The 20,048-nt window shown below is 37.0% G+C and overlaps 1 protein-coding gene across 1 annotated transcript in view; it reads left to right on the top strand.

Moving 5' to 3' along the window:
- LOC132544007 (DNA-dependent protein kinase catalytic subunit-like) overlaps positions 1 to 20,048 on the top strand; it is a 134,784-nt gene that overhangs the window by 37,392 nt on the left and 77,344 nt on the right. The window contains exons 40-62 of the mRNA XM_060207566.1: positions 293 to 357; positions 795 to 897; positions 1,446 to 1,573; positions 1,902 to 2,106; positions 2,510 to 2,691; positions 2,956 to 3,124; positions 4,122 to 4,187; positions 4,399 to 4,578; positions 5,006 to 5,083; positions 5,336 to 5,470; positions 8,803 to 8,919; positions 9,382 to 9,525; positions 9,977 to 10,128; positions 10,724 to 10,861; positions 11,505 to 11,738; positions 12,242 to 12,391; positions 15,265 to 15,438; positions 16,485 to 16,574; positions 16,770 to 16,980; positions 17,378 to 17,546; positions 17,864 to 18,057; positions 18,124 to 18,141; positions 18,506 to 18,509. Coding sequence (XP_060063549.1) covers positions 293 to 357; positions 795 to 897; positions 1,446 to 1,573; positions 1,902 to 2,106; positions 2,510 to 2,691; positions 2,956 to 3,124; positions 4,122 to 4,187; positions 4,399 to 4,578; positions 5,006 to 5,083; positions 5,336 to 5,470; positions 8,803 to 8,919; positions 9,382 to 9,525; positions 9,977 to 10,128; positions 10,724 to 10,861; positions 11,505 to 11,738; positions 12,242 to 12,391; positions 15,265 to 15,438; positions 16,485 to 16,574; positions 16,770 to 16,980; positions 17,378 to 17,546; positions 17,864 to 18,057; positions 18,124 to 18,141; positions 18,506 to 18,509 — 3,106 coding nt within the window. The remainder of the gene's footprint in view (positions 1 to 292; positions 358 to 794; positions 898 to 1,445; positions 1,574 to 1,901; positions 2,107 to 2,509; positions 2,692 to 2,955; positions 3,125 to 4,121; positions 4,188 to 4,398; positions 4,579 to 5,005; positions 5,084 to 5,335; positions 5,471 to 8,802; positions 8,920 to 9,381; positions 9,526 to 9,976; positions 10,129 to 10,723; positions 10,862 to 11,504; positions 11,739 to 12,241; positions 12,392 to 15,264; positions 15,439 to 16,484; positions 16,575 to 16,769; positions 16,981 to 17,377; positions 17,547 to 17,863; positions 18,058 to 18,123; positions 18,142 to 18,505; positions 18,510 to 20,048) is intronic.

The following is a 20,048-nucleotide window of genomic DNA, read 5'->3' as shown; positions in this document are numbered from 1 at the left end:
GTACAAAATAAGGTCAAGCCTGCTGATTTTATTTTGCTCTCTGACGAGCTTCAAATTGGTTTTTTGAGACCTGTGCTAATATTTCAAGTCCATACTCATTTTTTTTAAAATGTTACATTAAAAGTGATGAGGAACCACATATATGAACAGGCAAGTGGTTACACTTCTCTCTCATTGTGTGCCATGAATATGTGATTATATATACACCTCAGTAACTCATCCATTTTTAGTACAAACATGTCTGCATTTATCACTGTATAACTGATATAGCCCCTTACAACTTTGTTTACAGTGCCGTGTGTTAGACCTAGTACCATTCTTTGTCAATGTCCCAAAGCCCCATATCACAAAGCTCAAGTAAGTAGCTCATCAACTTTAATATTCATAAAAAATTGACATGATTTCTATGCTGTTTTCATATTTGTTCAGTAGATGTTTTGGTCAAAGAAATAGTTGCTACAACTCTTCATAGTCTCAAAAGTGGGAGACATGTAATGTTTTTATACGCCTGTCAAAATGTATACATCAGTTTCGACTGTATTTGAAAGAGTTATTGCCCCTTGTTGTTTCATAATGTTAATCTTGTCCGAAGTTTCCTTTATTTTGTAGGCATTATAACTATGACATGTAATTATGTTTTTTAGGGAATTTCAGTTTGATCCAACAATTTTTGAAGGAGTTATTGCCCTTTATGGTTGTTTTTTTGCTGAAATCGCCACCCTCAGTCTTTCACCAATTTCTTAGAAACCTAACAGACTATATTTGAGTTAAGTTATATTACTTTTATATTAAAGGACAAGTCTAGACAGGCTTGTGGCAGATAACTTTCCTCTGAAGAGTTCCGAGTTCCCAAAAGGCAGTTCCCATTATCGGGATTATATATCAGCTTTAGACAAGGTAAAATATTTCTCTGAAGAGCTCGGTGTTTCCCAAAGGCAGTTCTCATTATCGGGATTATATATCAGCTTTAGACAAGGTAAAATATTTCTCTGAAGAGCTCGGTGTTTCCCAAAGGCAGTTCTCATTATCGGGATTATATATCAGCTTTAGACAAGGTAAAATATTTCTCTGAAGAGCTCGGTGTTTCCCAAAGGCAGTTCTCATTATCGGGATTATATATCAGCTTTAGACAAGGTAAAATATTTCTCTGAAGAGCTCGGTGTTTCCCAAAGGCAGTATTGGAATTATGTATCAGGTTTAGACAAATTAAAACTTAAGTGTTAAAAAATGTCTTAAATAATAAACATTGGTATCACTTAGGACAAAAAGACTTTATATTCTTTATATTGCAGATGGATCTGTAGCTTATCTAATTGTAAACAAGTCCATGCTGTTAACCGTTGTAACAATTCAGAATTGATGTAAAATTGCTGTTAATGATTATCAGTTACCTTTTGTCTTCATTGAATAGTTAACACTGCTTGATGTTTGTGTGATTAATTTAGATCTTAAGTGGACTAGAGCTGTCTGGCAGTCTGGTTCTCTTAGAGCTCCTGATCAGCGTAGCCTGTCGAGAACAGAAGCATACATATGAAGATACAATCCAGCAGTTTCTCAACAGGTTCATAAGAAGGTAAATACACACAAATGTTTTCATGTCAATCAATCCTCTAAGATGAAAAGGACTTTACAAAAAGATAATTGCCATTGGTTGCCTCCTTTAGCTTTAGTCCTAGGATGCAACAGCTGTATAATGCAGTATAGTTCATTAATTGGCTCTACTATATCTAATTCCAATTTCGTATTGAAAGGTGCTCCCCCCCCCCCACCCCACCCCACCCCACCCCACCCCCCAATCTTTGAGGACTTGGTACAGTTTCAGTCTCCTGTGTGTCTATCAATTTTAGACAATAATAAAAGTTTTAACTTAGTGTAGTATGATTGTTATGTATATATGACAGACTTCCTGCTGACAAACAGAAGCTGGCAGTAGATGTGGCCTATAATATATTCTGTAAAGAGAGCTATCCTGCTGAGATTCGTACTGCGACCTTGGAGAAGGTTGCCCTGCCTATGTTACATCTGTGTCACAAGTCTGCATTACTGGAGTTCTATCTGGACCACATGAAGGATTTTAGAACCATACTTGAGGCCAAACAGGTCAAGGTTAGTTGTCATGTGATTACAAAGCCAAGATTAATGGTTATAAGGAGGTCAAGGTCAATGTCATGTTATGAGAGGGTCAAGATCAGCCCATGTCAGAGTGCCAGGGTTAGAGGTTGTAGTTTTAGATCAAGGTCACAGATTTTGTTTTTAGTTGTTAGGTTTCAAATATTTAGTTTCAAGATGGTCAGAAGAAAAGTTATTAAAACCAAAGTAGAAAGACTATATCATTAAGACAAAATGATGTTGATGAATAAAGTGCAATTTTAATATTGTTGAAGTTTTAAGGCTTTTTCAGGGTAAAATTTTTCTTGGAAGACATCTTGTTGAAATTTTTATGGTGTATAATTGGTAGCAAAAAATTAAAACACAATTATAATAGTACTTGAAACCATGATTTCCACAGGGGTCAGGACTGGAAAATCAGCTAGTGAGTAAGACTGGGTGTTTCCAGCTGATGGATGTCATGTACTCACACCTAGCTAAGGAGGAAGTCTCCAGCAAAAACTCAGCCCTCAACGAGAAGTTCTGTCAGTTGAAAGACGAACCAATCAAAACAGGATCGGAGATGACTAGAGCTGTGATGAAGTAAGGAATTACAATGATGATAATGAAATTAAGGGTGATTAGCGTTATGATAAAAAACGAAAGGTGACAAGGGGGATAATGAAATAAAGATAATAAGGACGATGCTGAAGTAAGGGATGACTAAGGTGATGATGGAGTAAGGAATGACAACAGTGATAATAAAATTATGGATGACTAGAGAGATTAAACTTTTAGTCTTAATGCAAGATTTCTGACATTTTTCTGTAAGTGAAAGATTTTCTGTAAATGATTGTTTTATTGAAGGATTGGTCATGCTGCGAAGGGTGAAGATACACGAGGGGAGACAACTCTGCTTAGCCTTCGTCGCCTGTATCACTGTGCAGCCTACAACATGCTTATTTCAGTAGTATCATGTACTCAGACAGAGGCCAAGTTTTATCAGGTGTTCTTGTTTAAGGAGGACGAGACAAAGGTATAGATCATATCAATGACCTTTACTTATTTTCAAGGTCACAAGAGGCTTTCGTTGATAACTAAAAAATGGTGGGCAGTTTGGCGGATTGGTAGATGGGCACACACATTGTCCACTTGATGACTTGAGTAGTTTTCACTGTTAGATTTCAAACTTCAAAGAAAAGTTCATCAACCATGATAGCTTGGACAAGTTCAATTCCTGTGATTTTCGAAACAGTTATTCAAAGAGTTTTGGCACCTTATTAAATTACTGCAACAATGCCTTCTATACATCACAAGTAGTTTTTAATGAATCAACATCAAACTGCAGAGAAAAGTCCAATATCATGATAGTTTGGACAAATTTGATCGCCGTAATATTTGGACTTTATTTCATAGCCCCTTATTGAATTACCCAAACAGTGTCCACTCAATAAAACAAGTAGTTTTCAACAGATCAACTTCAAACTTAATAGGAAGTGTTATTACCATTATCATTTGGACAAGTTCAATGACAGCATTTTTCTAACTTTAATTCATAAAGTTATGGCCCTTTATCTATTATCATTGATGCTGGGTAGTTTACACAAGTTTCCTTCACCATTACACAACTGGTACTGTCTGTAAATGACCTTGTTATTACACAACTGGTACTGTCTGTAAATGACCTTGTTATTACACAACTGGTACTGTCTGTAAATGACCTTGTTATTACACAACTGGTACTGTCTGTAAATGACCTTGTTATTACACAACTGGTACTGTCTGTAAATGACCTTGTTATTACACAACTGGTACTGTCTGTAAATGACCTTGTTATTGCCATTGATGCTGGGTAGTTTACACAAGTTTCCTCCACCATTACACAACTGGCACTGTCTGTAAATGACCTTGATGTGTTGATGTTGATTGGACATTGAACATCTCTTTCCTTCCCTTTCCTTTCGCGAAATGCTAATTAAGCCTGTGATGGATGTATCATGTACCACACTGCAGAACTCTTTTCTATTTTGCAGGGTGATTTTCTGCTGGATAATCTTATTGATAAAGAAAGGACATATGAGTTTCCTACAGAACTGACCGTGAGTTTATTTTATAGCAATGTGTGTATATACACCGTGTAAATATAAAAGAATGAACAAGGCTAGTTGATTATCACTAACATTTTCATTTTGTGTAAGTCACCTTTTCTTAATCATTCAAACTAAACTCTATTTAAAATGTGTTTTTTGGTGCTAAATTACTTTGCTGAAACTTTTTATGCTAAACTTTGATTTTTGTTGTCTTTGTCAGTCGCCCATGGAGCGCAAGAAACAGTTTGTGTCACTTCGTAAGGAAGTGAAGGAACGACAACAGGAGGGTGGTATGGAAACAGAATATGCTTCCTTCAATCTTGCCTCACAGTACCTGGCTGACAGTAGTCTCCATGATGATGTCAGCCAATATGATTTCTCCACATCAGGCACGTCACAGGTCAGGGTTGTGTCTGTATCTATAGTAACACAAGATTTAACATACAATATCTCCAGGGCAGGCACGTCACAGGTCAGGGTTCTGTCTGTATCTATAGTAACACAAGATCTAACATACAATATTTCCAGGACAGGCACGTCACAGGTCAGGGTGCTGTCTGTATCTATTATAACACAAGATTTAACATACAATATATTGAAGGCGGGTACATCACAGGTCAGGGTTCTGTCTATCTATAGTAACACAAGATTTAACATACAATATATCGAAGGCAGGGTTCTGTCTAGTTAACATTGTAACATCATTTGTCATTAAAGTGATGTAGTCACAAAAACTAAATGTGAACTTCAAGATTATTAAAAATGAGTAGTAAAAACAAAAGGATAAATTGTCATTTCTCTAAAACATTTTTTATACCACTATCCAGTTTTCACCTTCACCCTCTGATAAAGGAAGGACTCGACTGGGAAGGATCTTCAGCTACAACAATCCTGATGATGACACGGTAGGTTTAAATTAACGTTAGGGATTTATCATTTATAAAGTTGAGTTTGCCCAGGAAGTAGGAAAATAGTGTCCGAGGCTCGGTTATAACCGGAACAAGGACGTTAAGCTCAAAAAAAAAAAAAAAAAAAAGGAAGTAGGAATTCAGTGAATAATGTGAAATTTAACTGTGATATGATTTTATATGGATAAATTACTCTGGCTTAAGCTGTATTTGGAAATTGGTATGATTGACACTTTGATATTTCTACAGGAGACCAAGGTTGTGGTACAGGATGACTATGTAGAGTTGGAGATGGATGATCTGAACAAACATGAGTGTATGGCCACCTCTATAGCACTGCTGCAGCACATGCAACGCACAGGTGTCACACCTCCTGTCACTACAGTAAGTAGTAGTCACACTGCTGTAGTCCTGTCTCTACACATGCAACGCACAGGTGTCACACCTCCTGTCACTACAGTAATTAGTAGTCACACTGCTGTAGTCCTGTCACTACACATGCAACGCACAGGTGTCACACCTCCTGTCAATACAGTAAGTAGTAGTCACACTGCTGTAGTCCTGTCACTACACATGCAACGCACAGGTGTCACACCTCCTGTCACTACAGTAAGTAGTAGTCACACTGCTGTAGTCCTGTCTCTACACATGCAACGCACAGGTGTCACACCTCCTGTCACTACAGTAAGTAGTAGTCACACTGCTGTAGTCCTGTCACTACACAAACAATGAACAGGTGTCACACCTCTAGTCACTATGGTAGGTAGTAGTTACAGTGCTGTAGTCCTGTCACTACACATACAATGAATAGGTGTCACACCTCCAGTCACTATGGTAGGTAGTAGTCACACTGCTGTAGTCCTGTCACTACACATACAATGAACAGGTGTCACACCTCTAGTCACTATGGTAGGTAGTAGTCACATTGCTGTAGTCCTGTCTCTACACATACAATGAATAGGTGTCACACCTCTAGTCACTATGGTAGGTAGTAGTCACAGTGCTGTAGTCCTGTCACTACACATACAATGAATAGGTGTCACACCTCCAGTCACTATGGTAGGTAGTAGTCACACTGCTGTAGTCCTGTCACTACACATACAATGAACAGGTGTCACACCTCTAGTCACTTTGGTAGGTAGTAGTCACACTGCTGTAGTCCTGTCACTACACAAACAATGAACAGGTGTCACACCTCTAGTCACTATGGTAGGTAGTAGTCACACTGCTGTAGTCCTGTCACTACACATACAATGAACAGGTGTCACACCTCTAGTTACTATGGTAGGTAGTAGTCACACTCCTGTAGTCCTGTCTCTACACATTCAATGAACAGGTGTCACACCTCTAGTCACTATGGTAGGTAGTAGTCACACTGCTGTAGTCCTGTCACTACACATACAATGAACAGGTGTCACACCTCTAGTCACTGTGGTAGGTAGTAGTCACACTGCTGTAGTCCTGTCACTACACAAACAATGACCAGGTGTCACACCTCCAGTCACTATGGTAGGTAGTAGTCACACTGCTGTAGTCCTGTCACTACACATACAATGAACAGGTGTCACACCTCCTGTCACTATGGTAGGTAGTAGTCACACTGCTGTAGTCCTGTCACTACACAAACAATGAACAGGTGTCACACCTCTAGTCACTACATTAAGTAGTAATCCCTATAAGCACAGTGATTTTGTGTATTTTTAAAATGATTGATCCTACTCATAAATTATTGTGAACGATCATGGTATATTTACAGTTTAACATGTGAAATTTGATTGTGACAATACTTAACAGTTTAACATGTAAAATTTGATTGTGACAATACTTAACAGTTTAACATGTGAAATTGTTTGTGACAATACTTAACAGTTTAACATGTGAAATTTGTTTGTGACTATACTTACATCCACTAATATATTGCAGCATAATTCATTCATCCATTAGTGTGCAGACTCCAAAATAGGAAATGATTGTACAGTTGTTATATACATATATTATTATGTAGTATGCACTTTATTCAGCATTTTTAGTTTTGTATCATGAGTGTGATAATGAAAACTCAATAATAATGATATTTCTAATAATGATATAATCATGTCCTGATTTGTTGTCCCATTGGTCATTGTAAAAAGTAAAACAAGGGCTATTTACCCTAAATTGTAAAATTTAAATCATGTTGGATTATATTCTCATCATATCTTTTGGAAAGCATTCTTTGTTGTTTTGAAATTTATCCTGATGTGCATACTTCAGACAAAGTTTCAGAATGTTTTGGCAGCATATCAGAGAACTTAGTAGCATGGATGCCAATTATTCATGATAGTTGTAACAATTTCCAAGTGAAAAAGGGTTTAAAACCAATTTGAACACTTTTGTCACATTAGCCAATTAAAATCAAACACACCAGACTTCCCTTGACCTAGCTTGACCTTACAGGTAAGAGAGTCTGTCTTTGTTTCGGAGTCAGCAGATGTTTAATGTTGGCCAGTAGGGCACATCCATGTGTGACAAATGGCCCCTGAAGCAAGAATTTATAGGTCTTTTTCTCACATTCTAGTGATTAACTTGTGTTTTTCTTTGCAATAGTCGCCAAAACGAACTGATATCATGCATTGCCCACATTACCAGATGTTGGATTGCATAGAATTATATGTAGGTTAAAATTGATGTTTGAAATAAGCATAATATTCACTGGAAGATGACATTACGTGATATAAAAGTAGGTGGTTTCCAGGGTATAACAATATTGATTTCCTGTGCTGTAAACTGTTAATAGAACAATATTGGTTTCTTGTGCTGTAAACTGTTAGTAGAACAAAGTTGGTGTCTTGTGCTGTTAACTGTTAGTAGAACAATGTTGGTGTCTTGTGCTGTAAACTGTTAGTAGAACAAAGTTGGTGTCTTGTGCTGTTAACTGTTAGTAGAACAATGTTGGTGTCTTGTGCTGTAAACTGTTAGTAGAACAAAGTTGGTGTCTTGTGCTGTAAACTGTTAGTAGAACAATGTTGGTGTCTTGTGCTGTAAACTGAAAGTATAACAATATTGGTTTCCTGTGCTGTAAACTGTTAGTAGGACAAAGTTGGTGTCTTGTGCTGTAAACTGTTAATAGAACAATGTTGGTGTCTTGTGCTGTAAACTGAAAGTATAACAATATTGGTTTCCTGTGCTGTAAACTGTTAGTAGAACAATGTAGGTTTATTGTGCTGTAAACTGTTAGTAGAACAATGTTGTTGGTGTCTTGTGCTGTAAACTGTTAGTAGAACAATGTAGGTTTATTGTGCTGTAAACTTTTAGTTGAACAATGTTGGTGTCTTGTGCTGTACACTGTTAGTAGAACAATGTTGGTGTCTTGTGCTGTAAACTGTTAGTAGAACAATGTTGGTGTCTTGTGCTGTAAACTGTTAGTAGAACAATGTAGGTTTATTGTGCTGTTAACTGTTAGTAGAACAATGTTGGTGTCTTGTGCTGTTAACTGTTAGTAGAACAATGTTGGTGTCTTGTGCTGTAAACTGTTCGTACAACAGTGTTGGTTTCCTGTGCTGTAAACTGTTAGTATAACAGTGTTGGTTTCCTGTACTGTAAACTGTTAGTTTAAAAGTGTTGGTTTCTTGTACTGTAAACTGGTAGTATAGCAGGTTTCCTGTACTGTAAACTGTTAGTATAACAATTTTAGTTTTCTGTACTGTTAGTATAAATGTTGGTTTCCTGTACTGTAGGGGACAGCAGCCTCCATGCCTGGATGGATGGATTACCTACATACCAAAATGAAGAGTGCAAAAACTCATGTCAACATCAAATTGTTCATTGCAAAGCTTGTCAGCAACTGTACCCAGGTTTGTGCTGTTATAGATTACAGTCACTGTGAATTATTTAATCATCACAAATACTTGACTTTTTCTACATAAATATATCATTTATAGAGCTAGTTTTTAGATTCACTGTTATTATAGTTACCATGTACATGAAAAATGTCAAATGTTTAGGATTATGGGGTTAGTTCACCTCCTTTTCTTAATTTTGACTTTTCTATCACTCAGTTTCTTGTTGTCTTGATCCCCTCCTTTATTTAAAAGTTTTAAGCCCTTAGCATCACTGACAAGTCCTGGTAAACGAACAGCTGTATCATCTGTTAAATTACTGTTGGAAACTGTATTTTTATCAATTTTTCATCTGCTTTCTGTAAGAATCAGTCACTCTTTAAAGTGTCCTCCTAATTTTCAAAGTTGTCGTATTGAGTATCATTGACCTTGAAGCTTAAAGCAAGTAACTTTTTACACCATTGTCCTTTGTTACAGATATTTCAGCCATATGCCAGGTACTGGTTGCGGCCGCTGAGCCAGCTGATTCTGAGTGGGGCTTTAGGAAGTGAGGGAATCAATTACTTTGTTGTGGATGTAGTTGTCACAATGATGTCATGGCACCAGGTGGCCATCCCGCAGGTAACTTTATTTACAAAGTGGCCATTCCTCAGGTAACTTTATGTACAAGGTGGCCATCCCTCAGGTTACTTAATTTACATGGCCATTCCTGTGATAACTAAATTTACAAGGTGACCATCCTGCAGGTAACTTAATTTACAAGGTGGCCATCATGCAGGTAACTTAATTTACAAGGTGGCCATCATACAGGTAACTAGATTAAGAAGATGGCTATCCCTCTGATAATTTTGATGTTACTAATGACTTAATTGATATAATGTCTGTCACCTTGACCTTGACTGATGTTGCTGATTACTATATTGATGTATGTCTGTCACCTTGACCCTGACTGATGTGCTGATTGCTATATTGATGTAATGTCTGTCACCTTGACCTTTACTGATGTTGCTGATTGCTATATTGATGTAATGTCTATCATCTTGACCTTGACTGATGTTGCTGTTGACAACAGGATACTGCAGAAGAGCGTGCCATGGCTACACGCGTAGTGGAATACTTGACAGCCAATGCATTCAGTGAGACACGACCAGTCTTTAGAAACAACTTGGAGCTGTTAAAGACTCTTCTACAGTGCTGGAGAGATCGTCTAGAAGTCCCATACAAGTATGGACCTACATAGATCTTAAAACCTCTCTTAGTCATAGGAAGTCCCATCTAAGTACTGTCTTATATGGCTTCCATTTAGGAGAAATTTTCAAAGAACAAAGAAAGATTAAATAACGGGTGCCAAGATCCCTCTGGATTCTCTTGTGTATTGCTTTATATATTGATAGAAATATTACTTTCTGTGTTATAAGGTAGATGAATAAACTTGATATGTTATAAGGTATGTTGATCTAGATATATAACCTTAGATCAAAAGCTTTTCACTGTAGATTTTTGTACAACAAAAATACAACCTTCTCATGATAGAGTGTCTACTGTGTGAATTCAACTTAAGTGCTATTATTGATGGGAAATTTCATTGGAATATTAGTTATTGAAGACACTAGAGAAGTTAGCATGGGAGTACTTATCTAGTGTCGTAGCCACAATATAAATCGTTATAAATACATTTGAAAGAGAAAAATATTATTTACTTAGAAAGAAAGCTAAAATTTAATCCATTTCATTGCTTAAATAATGATGTTTTCAAATGTAGATTTAATAATGAAAAATATATGGTATAGGCATTCTACATGTTTGTTGTTCCTTGCAGTGTCATATACAAGTTGATGATGGATTCGCGTGGTGACCCGAAATCTCCTCGTCACAGCACAGGAATTCAGATTATGGGGGTTGTCCTTGCTTGCAAGTTACCACCGTATGGTCCAGCAGCCCCAGTGGACCGTGATAAGTAAGCTGTTTATTAGTCCACCATCATTGCACCCAAGTTGTTCACATTAGATTTTGGGACTGATCAGAAAATTAAAATGGCTGACAAGCAGCCATCTTTGATTTTGATAATGAAAGTTTATTTGAAACCTATTTCTTTAGAATTTTTCTCAAATTTCAAATGTAGGTTCCCCTTGGTCCTATATAGTGTCCATTTAGTTATGGAACTTGTCAGATCAACAAATAACTGACAAGCAACCATCTTGGATTTAGCACTTAAAGTTTGCTATGTTTATGTCTTAAGAGGGATTTCCAAATTCCATATATTTATGAGTAAAACCAAGAAAGAAGTGAAAAAAGGGAAAAGATCCAACTTGTAAAGAACAAACACTGTTGGATGCCAAAATCCCTCTTGGATCTCTTGTTTATAATACATGTTTAATCTTGATAATCTTTCTTTCTGGCAGTTGATTTTTCATCTATATTCACACTATGTGGTCTAGCAGATTTTAAATCATTTTAAGGGTCGGTACCAGATATTATTCAGCAGTCAATGTTTCTGATATAGTTTTGTTTCCTGTAGGCACATGCAAAAAAAAGAGAATTTACATAATTTTGTAAATAAATGATAATTTTGACACCCGAACAATTTTGTTATGTTGTAGGTTTTTCTCCACTGTATCAAGCTACTTGACCCATCAGCTACGGTCTGTATATGCAGCCACAGCTGAGGTAGTTGGCATGATATTCCAGTATCTGGCTGAGAAGGAGAAGGAGACAGAAGGGCCATTTTACAATCATGTGACACGCCTGATGAATTCCATGCACCTTTCTAAGCCAGAAAACTTTGTGATTGGGGTCCATCGGCTACACCGACACTACCCTCCAGTGGCTGTCAAGTAAGGCTGGTCAATCATGAACAAGTCTTATAACCTGCTAGGACCCGTTAAGGATGGCAGAACATTGATATTTGAGAGAATAATCTGAGTGATTTACTATTCTAATGTTGTTTGATTGGTTGTGATGTTTGATAAAGGACTGCATTAAACATTAATTCTTAGCCTATCATGCCTTTCTGCATGAAAAAGTTACTTTTAAACAAATGGTTAAAGAAAACCCCAAACCAGGACTATTTCCTGGAAAATTTATCTGCCTTTTGGTTTGTGAACAAACAAATGCTTTGATTTTAATGAAATTTTTTTGAAGAATAATCTATTTTGGGTTATCATAAAAGATCAGTGGCTTGTACAGGTCTGTCATTATAATTTCTAATTCCTAACATAATAGACTACATTCAAATCTGTGATCATGTACAGCCTCTTAAGTTTCTGTTAAACATTATCTACTGTCTGTCACGGTGAACACAGTATTCAGACTGCTTTATATGAAATTTTCTCTACAGATTTATCAATAAGATATTGTTTATGCTGCCTAAGATGCATGGTGAGTTTCGCAGTCTAAGTCTGGAGATTATTCATGGCTGTGTGGAAAGCATTGATAATGTCTACATGGAACTCAAGTCAAAAGGTCTTGTTTCCTACCTCAGTCACAGGTCAGTATCCTAACTTAGTCACAGTTCAGTAACCTAACTTACTCACAGATTTGTTACAGTCTGTCACAGATCACTGTCTCACCAGGTCACAGGTCATTTTTCTGCCCTCGTCACAGGTAGATGTCTTATCCTAGTCAAAGTTCAGTATCCTACTTCAGTTACTAGAAAGTGACCACCTAGCTTGATCAAAAGTAATTGTCCTGACCTTAGTCACAGGTCATTATACTAACTAAGTCATAGGTTTTACCTTAGTCACAGCTTATTATCCTTACTAAGTTACGGGTCCTACCTTAGTCACAGGTTATTATCCTAACTAAGTCACAGGTCCTACCTTAGTCACAGCTTATTATCCTAACTAAGTCACAGGTCCTACCTTAGTCACAGCTTATTATCCTAACTTAGTCACAGGTCCTACCTTAGTCACAGCTTATTATCCTAACTAAGTTATGGGGCCTACCTTAGTCACAGGTTATTATCCTAACTAAGTCACAGGTCCTACCTTAGTCACAGCTTATTCTAACTAAGTTTAGATCCTACCTAAGTCACAGGTCATTATCCTTACTAAGTCACATGTCCTACCTTAGTCACTGGTCATTATCCTAACTAAGTCACAGGTCCTACCTTAGTCACATCTTATTATCCCAACTAAGTCACATGTCCTACCATAGTCACAGCTTATTTTTCTAACTAAGTCACAGGTCCTACCTTAGTCACAGCTTATTATCCTAACTAAGTCACAGGTCCTACCTTAGTCACAGCTTATTATCCTAACTAAGTCACAGGTCCTACCTTAGTCACAGCTTATTATCCTAACTAAGTCACAGGTCCTACCTTAGTCACAGCTTATTATCCTAACTAAGTCACAGGTCATACCTTAGTCACAGCTTATTATCCTAACTAAGTCACAGGTCATACCTTAGTCACAGCTTATTATCCTAACTAAGTCACAGGTCATACCTTAGTCACAGCTTATTATCCTAACTAAGTCATAGGTCATACCTTAGTCAAAGTTTAGTGTCTTACCTTGGTAATAAGTCAGTGTCTTACATTAATCACAGGTTATTGTCATTCCCCAATCAGTGTCATACTTCAGTCTGAGGTCAGTGTCCTACTTCAGTCACAGGTCAGTGATTTACTTCAGTCACAGGTCAGTGACCTCCTGCAGTCACAGGTCAGTGACCTAGCCCAGTCACATGTCACTGTCCTAGCCCAGTTACGGATCAGTGTCCTACCCATGTCACATGTCATTGTCCTATGTCAATCACAGGTCAGTGTCCTACTTCAGTCACAGGTCAGTGTCCTACTTCAGTCACAGGTCAGTGTCCTACTTCAGTCACAGGTCAGTGTCCTAGCCCAGTCACATGTCATTGTCCTAGCCCAGTTACAGATCAGTGTCCTACCCACATCACAGTTCATTGTTCTATGTCAGTCACAGGTCAGTGTCCTAGCCCAGTCACATGTCATTGTCCTAGCCCAGTTACAGATCAGTGTCCTACCCACGTCGCAGGTCAGTGTTCTATGTCAGTCACAGGTCAGTGTCCTACTTCAATCACAGGTCAGTGTCCTACTTCAATCACAGGTCAGTGTTCTACTTCAGTCACAGGTCAGTGTCCTACTTCAATCACAGGTCAGTGACCTACTTCAATCACAGGTCAGTGTTCTATGTCAGTCACAGGTCAGTGTCCTATCCTTGTCTACAGTTTAGACTTCTGTAAATTTTCATTTTGTTGGTACTCCAAGTCCATAAATTCTCAACATCCAGGAATGGTAGAATCAAATGCTCTTCGTGGTTGGAGGGGTCTCTTGGAGTATCAAAATTGTGAGTTTCCTGACCCGAGAGTCTCATATTTCTCCCTGGGGAAGGGATGAAGTTTACTGAAGTTTTTATAAGAAAATTGAATTTTGAGAAAAAAGTTGCTTATTTTCCATAGGAAATAATTTGGTAAGTTGAATTATTGGGATAGGATGACAATTGTGAAAGGATGCATATATTGACACTGGCCAACCCCCAAGGACTTCAAACATATCACTTACATCTTACTGCAATTAATGTTGCAATTTTTTGTTTGTTATATATATATATATATATATATATATATAAACTTTATTTATTTTACAACAATTGCGAAACAAGTTATGTCAACTTATACTAAATACTCTTGTTGGCCCGGATGTAAGCGTGCTAGGGGTCTTATTGTGGGAGGAAACCGGAGTACCCGGGGAAAACCCACGTGGTCGGGCAGGTGACCCCTTACCTTTTCACGTCGGTTCCGGGAATCGAACCCCGGTCGGCTAGGTGAAAGGGGAGTGCGTTAACACAGCGCCACCCTGTTTCTTGACACTTGAAAGTCACTGAACCTGTAATTCTTTTATATTCAATATTGCTTACCTCAGGTGACCTTCAAAGCCACTAGGTCTCTTGTTTTTGATGTGGTCCTCATTTTAGGTACACTGAATTATAAGTCCCACCCTTTTCTGATGATATGGTAACCACTATGTTGACCTTAGTTGGTTGATTATTCATCTGAAGACAGTTGACAAAATTGACAGTGAAACATTTAATAATATATCTAGAGTTCTAGGTCACTTGCTAAGTATAGTTTTGCTAGCTGAAATCAGTTGAGAATCAATCATCAGATTGACTTTAAACTTTGTGTTCGCAGTACCTAAAGGAAATGGAAATCAATATCCTTCCAATGTTCGGGTCATAAATGTTTGAAATGTTTTTCTTCTTTTGTTTTTTTAACCTGTAGAACCTTGTTATTTAGATTGTTAGGTGCAAGTATTGAAACATATCATCAGTGAAAATCAGTGTAAGCTGCTTCCTGAGACCATGATCATCTATCTCAATATACTGTTCATGTTTATTAAAGGGATGAGCAAACACAACTTATTGCTTTAAAGATTGTGAAGACGATGATGGTGAAACTGGAGCCTAAGGAATTGATGGCCTTGTTACCACTGGTGACAGCATTCTCTGGTCATCCTAGTACATCCTGTCGCAACATAATGTATGATATTCTCATGTGGGTGTACGATAACTATCGGTAAGTCTATAATCTTTACATAAAATAAACGGACAAAGTAGTGTTGGAAAACCTCGTGGTCAAAATTACTTTCATTTTGAATGAATTTAGTCTTAGCATGAGTTATATAAGTTTCCATTACCTTGTACATTGTATCTTGTTCAGTTATAACATTCAAATAATAGCCAGTCATGTTAACAGTGCTGTTAACATTCCCTCATAACATTTTTTATGCAATGGGAAAACTTACACAGGGTAGACTTATGTTAATACTGATAACAGGGTAGAGTTATGTTAACACTGATAACAGGATAGAGTTATGTTAACATTGATAACAGCATAGAGTTATGTTAACAATGATAAGAAGGTAGAATTATGTCAACACTGATAACATGGTAGTGTTGTGTTAATATTGATAACAGGGTAGAGTTATGTTAACACTGATAACAAGGTAGAGTTATGATAACACTTATAACAGGGTAGAGTTATGTTAACACTGATAACAGGGTAGAGTTATGTTAACATTGATAACAGGGTAGTGTTATGTTAACATTGATAACAGGATAGAGTTATGTTAACATTGATAACAGGGTAGAGTTATGTTAACATTGATAACAGGGTAGAGTTATGTTAACACTGATAACAGGGTAGAGTTATGTTAACACTGATAACAGGGTAGAGTTATGTTAACACTGATCAGAAGGTAGAGTTATGTTAACACTGATCAGAAGGTAGAGTTATGTTAACACTGATCAGAAGGTAGAGTTATGTTAACACTGATCAGAAGGTAGAGTTATGTTAACACTGATCAGAAGGTAGAGTTATGTTAACACTGATCAGAAGGTAGAGTTATGTTAACACTGATCAGAAGGTAGAGTTATGTTAACACTGATCAGAAGGTAGAGTTATGTTAACACTGATCAGAAGGTAGAGTTATGTTAAATGTTATTCAGATTTCTCCTGCCTATAAACTTGAGAACAAAATCTGGCTCCATTGACAAAGAGATAATTACTCTAATCAGAAAATAAATGTGTAATGAAGTCTTATGTAGTGCTCTGTATTTCAGGCGAGATGATAATGAGGATGCCCACATAATCATACAGCAGACTAAAGAGGGACTCCTGAGAGGACTTGGAGATGAAGATCTTCACTCCAGGTAAAATGATACTATGGTAATGGCTTTATCAGGGTAATGTCAAAGTAACAGTTTATCAGCATTCTTTTTTCTTTTTTTTTGAGTAAGAATTCCCTCTTCATGTCTTTAATATTTACACTGACAGGTAAAGACTTTCATACATAACGTTTTCTTGTCTTGATCATTAGTACAGAGACAGATATTTCGTACTTGTAGGTTGTTGATCCAGAACTTTTGGAGCAGTGAGACCCGCCTGCCACCGGACACCTTAGACCGTTTAGTGGCAATGCTGGAAGCAATGTATGCTCCTGTTACTGAGCAACAATACCTTAGCTATGCCACAAATTTACTTCTGGAGATGACCTCTAAAAGTCCTGACTACCAGCGACAAATATTTGAGCATCCTCTCTCTGAATGTAAATTCCAGGTACTACCAACGTTTTGTATTTACCATTTTTAGATAACAATTCTTAGAGTTATGTGAATTGAAAATGTCAACAAGAACAGGAAGCAGAGACCTGTCTTTTGTTTCCCAATTACTACTGATTCCTTTTACGATAACTATCACGGTAGTTTTGTTTAACATCTTATTCATCCATCAACAATTTTTGTTTTCAACTCATCATAAGGAGCTTTTGAAGATTATATCTGATGTTGATAAAATTGAGTCGGTCACTGAGGGCAAGATCGTCATTAGTTGGCAAGCAATGGTTTGGCTTGCTTTTAACTGTGACGTCTTATGATAAGACGTCATTTTTTTGTAATAGTAAACAGAGATGTCAGGAAAACAGTAAAATAATTGTGTGATTTTGTTGTTTACCTAGGATTACAATGTCAAGTCATCATGGAGACAGAGACATGTAGCCATGACGCCATTGTTTGCCAACACCATGGCAACCCAGGCAATGGACTCTGATAGTCCTCCATCAGACAGCTTGGACGGTGAGATACAGGCTACAGCTGATGTTCAGCAGTTCACAGCCACTCAGGATGGTCAGTATTTCTGTGGTCATTTTGTGTGATAATCAGTGGAATCAACATTTACATGTGATCGTGAAAACGTCATCCTTTTAAAGGATGACGGAAAATGTTCAGCTTCCAAATAACAATAGAACTTGTGTAAAATCTTATTGTGTTTATTTATCTGTCACCTTTAAATTGAATTCAAAACTTTCAAATGAATTTCATTTAATGGCATTATTACACTTTTATTTGTACACTGGATTTAAAAAAAAAATTATAATGTTTGTTGTGATGTATTAAAGATTGACTTACAGTTTAACAAGATACAACATTCCTGTTCACCACAGCATCTAGAGCCCCATTTAACTGGCTGACCCAGAGCAGCTTGGATACCTACACAGACTATGGAACTGTGGGCTCAGAACCTCAGAGTGCTCTGCTCTTCACTGTCGGATCAATGGAGGCCTCAGCCAGAATTGGCCGCCCAAGGGTCCGGCCTAAACCCTCTGGGTTTGGACGGCCACACCCAGGGCCCAGTAAGGTCAAGACAGAGGACAAAGCTGGATCATCAGGTACAGATAAGTACAAGCCATTATTCAAGATCGAGAAACCAGCTGAAAATTTGGTTTTTGGAGACCTTAAAATCAGGGGAAAGTGATTCTTAAATTTGAAATAATGATTTTTAGCGATAATTAATGCAAAATATAGTGGAAATCTACCCAAGACTTTGAGATTATACTGTGAAGAAGTACCTTACCAACAAAAAAAACAGTAAAATTGTTGATGCTATTATCTGAATCACACCAACACCTATACGTCAAAAAATATAATTAACAATCAAAATTTCTTCAAAAGGTTGTATAAAGGCCCCTATTTCATTTTTTAAGTACACCATTAGATTACAAACTACATGTATATAAAAACACAAAAGTCTAAGATATTACCTTGAATTAATTCTATCAAATTATGTCCTTCTGGTCAAACATCAGAGGAGTACATCCTGAATTGAAAAAAAGAAAGTCAGAAATCTTGTATTCAAGCTTTAAACACTATGAATTCATATCTGATTATCATGAAAACTACAATATACTCTGTCACATTTACTTTTACCGAAACATGGTAATGGAATAAATGAATATGTAGTAATGACTTTGTCTCTACATTAGCTCAAAATCAAAGTCTATACCTGACTTGACTTTGGTGGTCATTGGTTAGGGTTGAAATATATACATATATGTAAAAAATGCACTTCAGTGTCAAAGGTCACTTTTGATGTAAAGTAAGCATATGGACAATGTATGCCACAAAGCTTTCAACAGATGTAATTATCCCCCATGAAATGTGTTTGCAGTGGATATTAACTTGGGCTCTGTCTGTCCATCCAACCGTCCATCCCTCCACAGGATTTTCCAGGCTATAACTTCAAAACCGTTCAACTCAACTTCACAAAACTGGCGTCTTTTGCTTTTGATGACATTTCAGTTTCTGTATTTTTTGTGTTACCATGGAAACATGTTGAAGTTAAGGAGATTCAAGGAAATTCAATTGATAATTGACAAAAAAAGATGTTATATTTTGTACTAGTGCTTTCACTGTATTAGATCTTAAGATGATAGTAGCGGTACATAATTGAAGTGTGAAGTCACAAATTGTTATACCGGTGTATATATTTATCATATTTGGGTTTTACATCAAAAGCTCGGTGTGGGGATAGTAGCTGTACATAAGTCACAAATTGTTATACCGGTGTATATATTTATCATATTTGGGTTTTACATCAAAAGCTGAGTGTGGGGATAGTAGCTGTACATAAGTCACAAATTGTTATACCGGTGTATATATTTATCATATTTGGGTTTTACATCAAAAGCTGGGTGTGGGGATAGTGGCTGTACATAAGTCACAAATTGTTATACCGGTGTATATATTTATCATATTTGGGTTTTACATCAAAAGCTGGGTGTGGGGATAGTGGCTGTACATAAGTCACAAATTGTTATACCGGTGTATATATTTATCATATTTGGGTTTTACATCAAAAGCTGGGTGTGGGGATAGTGGCTGTACATAAGTCACAAATTGTTAAACCGGTGTATATATTTATCATGTTTGGGTTTTACATCAAAAGCTGGGTGTGGGGATAGTAGCTGTACATAAGTCACAAATTGTTATACCGGTGTATATATTTATCATATTTGGGTTTTACATCAAAAGCTGGGTGTGGGGATAGTAGCTGTACATAAGTCACAAATTGTTATACCGGTGTATATATTTATCATGTTTGGGTTTTACATCAAAAGCTGAGTGTGGGGGATAATTCCAGGCTTTGTGGCTCCTTGTTCTTGGTTACATTCATATATACATCTATATAAAGGCAAGCTTTCAAGGATATCACATACACTTCAGTTCTCAGTGTGATGACTCCATAAGATGTATATAGTCCAAGTTTATCCTTAAATAAATGGTGATCATGCATCTTGTACTTCATTATCTTAGCCGAAGGGTTTGTGTTGTGGATGTGTTGTGATTAAA

This window comes from Ylistrum balloti, unplaced genomic scaffold (assembly GCF_031769215.1).
Source record: "Ylistrum balloti isolate Yb309-2 unplaced genomic scaffold, AGI_CSIRO_Ybal_v1 Utg369772, whole genome shotgun sequence".
Lineage (NCBI taxonomy): Eukaryota > Metazoa > Mollusca > Bivalvia > Pectinida > Pectinidae > Ylistrum > Ylistrum balloti.
This window is presented reverse-complemented; position numbering and strand designations above follow the sequence as displayed.